The sequence below is a fragment of the Sprattus sprattus genome (assembly GCF_963457725.1).
Source record: "Sprattus sprattus genome assembly, chromosome: 19".
NCBI classification, from domain to species: domain Eukaryota; kingdom Metazoa; phylum Chordata; class Actinopteri; order Clupeiformes; family Clupeidae; genus Sprattus; species Sprattus sprattus.
Window position 1 is genome coordinate 1611901 of NC_137917.1, and position 2977 is coordinate 1614877.

Consider the following 2977-nt stretch of genomic DNA (forward strand, 5'->3'; position numbering starts at 1 on the left):
TCTCCTATTCTGTCTTCTCCTCTCCCCTTCACATCTCCCCATCCTCTGCTTTCCCCTGCTCTCCTCAGCACACCATCCTCTCCTCCTCCTCTTCTTTCATTTTTCTCTACTCGGTTGTCTTCCCTTCCTCTCTGCAACATATATATGTGTACATGCCTATGCATGCATCATATGTGTGTGTTCTTGTGTATGTCTACATTTGTGCATTTTTGTACTTGTGTGTATGTGTGTGTGTTTGATGCATCCTGACCTTATCAGCAGTGCGATGGGCCACTGGATCCAAGGCAATGGCAACTCTACTCTGCTCCAGCCCTAACTTTCCAGCACCTCCCCCACCTCCACCCCTAAGACCCCCACCCCCCTGCCTCCCAAACTCCCCGCCCGAAGCCCTCTTTGTAGTCAATAAGTTCCTGCTTGTCATTCCTAATTGCTCAGTAGATTATGGACTATCTGTTAAAGCGTTTTCCCAGGATAAACGGAAAAAAATCCGCTCTAAGCCCCCATGCGTTTACGGAATAATGCCTTTGCGCAGAAAGAAAACGAGTGCAGAGGAGAAAAGGGGAAGGAGGGAGAGAAGGATGGAGGGGGGAGAGGGAGCGAAGGAGTGTCTGAGAGCTTCCTTCAAGCAGCCTGACGGCTCTCCCTGCCTCTGTATTGATCCAATTACTTGATTAATCGTGCAGCATCGACAAGGCCCCTCCTGGGGCTCCCCTTGCCTCTGTGTGTGTGCATTTGGGCTGGGGTGGGGTGGGGGGTTGATGAGGGTAATGAGGGCTCCAAAGTTAGTGTGTGTGTGTTGGGGGGGGGGGGGGGGGGGCAGGATTGGGGAAGGCAGTGTGTGTGTGTGTGTGTGTGTGTGTGCGGGGGCGGTGTCTTCAGGGCGTTACACTCACAGTTGGAGTGTGTGCTCATTAGACAGCTCCACTGTCTGGCCCCAGTGCCTCTCTGAGAGCTGGACATCACCGAAAAACTCCTCAGGATTCAACTCAGCTGCTAATTCCACTCTAATGACGAGCCATTTGTCCAAATCCAATATGGAGACAGCAGGGCTTTCCAAAAGCCTCGTCTGGACTCTCTTTTTGGGGAAAGTGTGATGGTGTCATTCTTGATTGCTCTGTAATTTGCTTGGGAACCAATAGGGAAGTATTTTAGCAGAGGGTACACAGAGGGCAATAGGCCTGAGTCTGGTAATGCTACTTCAGTCTGATGGTGTTTGTAATGAAACTGTTCCTCACAATGTCAAATTAGAAGTGTAGTCTGATGGCGTTTGCAATGAAACTGTTCTTCACAATGTCAAATTAGAAGTGTAGTAAAGAAAGTTTCAGGCGCAAAGTACAGGAGACTACTTGGGTCAGCATAAGCCATATATTTGGAGATGTAGATCATTATTTTATTTATTTTTCTGATTGATTTGATCAATATGTTGAAACACTGGAGGTGTGAGTGATCCCCTCATCCTCCTCTCTCCAGTGTCAGAACTACAGTGTGAGCACGTGGGTCCTGGAGAACCTGCCCCCGGGGACGTTCGTGCTGCGTGTGCATGCCCACGACGCGGACATTGGGCTCAACGGAGACGTCAAGTACGGGATCATGCAACGAGACGGAGCCTCGTCTGGCTTCCTCATTGACCCTGACACAGGTAGAAACTCGACAGCCTCTCTCTGACTGTCAGGCTCATACCAAAACCCATGTTTGATCTTAAGAAAGATATGCATGTCAACAAAGTACTCACTAATGACTTATTCCTGCCAATAGTTCTGTGCATAAGTGGAAATAGACTATGCAATGCTATAGTGCGGAAGACAATCATGTCACAAATTAAGAGAAACCATATTGTAATAATTAATGAATACTAATTGACTACTAGTGCACTTTAATTCACTCCTGTTCAGTGTATGCATGGTACATGAAGGGCCAAGCATGTGATGGTTTGGGAAGATGTGACCTCCTGACCTTTTGACCTCTCACCTCTCATCAAGGTGTGATCAGCACATCGGTGACTTTTGACCGGGAGCGCCAGCGGGAGTACAGCCTGTCAGTCACAGCCACTGACCAGGCTCAGGAGCCTCTTATCGGCATCTGCCAGATCACCGTCGTCATCGCCGACCAGAACGACAATGACCCCAAGTTTGAGAACAGTCGTTACCAATGTGAGAGCAACTCCCCAACTGATCCTGTTCCTTATGTCCTCATGTGCTATAATTTGACCTCTAGCTGCCTCTTTGAACACTCCCACCCAACAGCACTCAAGCACTAGGCCCCTACTACCACCCCATCCCACCCCCCCTCTCCCACCCAACAGCACTCAAGCACTAGGCCCCTACTACCACCCCATCCCACCCCCCTCTCCCACCCACCACCACTCAAGCACTAGGCCCCTACTACCACCCCATCCCACCCCCCCTCTCCCAAAACCTGGATGGAAGTGACTGGTTAAAAATCAAACTCAAATTGATAAATAAGTGGGGGTCAGTCGTTGTCAAGTCCCAGCCTTAGATTGTGTGTGTTGGGTTAGTGGATTAGACCGGTTGGCTCACGTTTGGAGGCATCTTGACCACACCACAGTGTATGCCCTGCGCCTCAGGGTTTAGGTCCTACCTGCTCTGAGTGTCCTCTGGTGAGAGAGGCCCACAGAAAGGGGTTTCCCTCCTCTCTCTCTCTCCCCCCCTGGAGTGAAAGGAGCTTAGCCACTCATGAAACATTTACAGGTGGCGCTTTTACATTAAAGAGCACAGGTCAGGAGTTTTTGCTGGCTTATCGAAATTTCAAATTAAGGAGCCGATGCTGTTTTCATCAGTGTCAGTGGCTCTTAATGTTCTCTGAAATGTCAGACAATTTTTATGAAAGGTACGGCTTAGCAAGGCCCTGGTTGCAGAGAGAGACAGAGAGAGAGACAGAGAGAGAGACAGAGAGAGAGAGAGAGAGAGAGAGAGAGGGAGGGAGAGAGAGAGAGTGAGAGAGGGAGGGAGGAAAGGAG

At 49.6% G+C, this 2977-nt stretch overlaps 1 protein-coding gene across 1 annotated transcript in view; it reads left to right on the forward strand.

Moving 5' to 3' along the window:
* LOC308380066 (neural-cadherin) overlaps positions 1–2977 on the forward strand; it is a gene marked incomplete at its 3' end in the record, with an annotated part of 138550 nt that overhangs the window by 85273 nt on the left and 50300 nt on the right. The window contains 2 exon segments of the mRNA XM_080857347.1: positions 1471–1639; positions 1980–2150. Coding sequence (XP_080713473.1) covers positions 1471–1639; positions 1980–2150 — 340 coding nt within the window.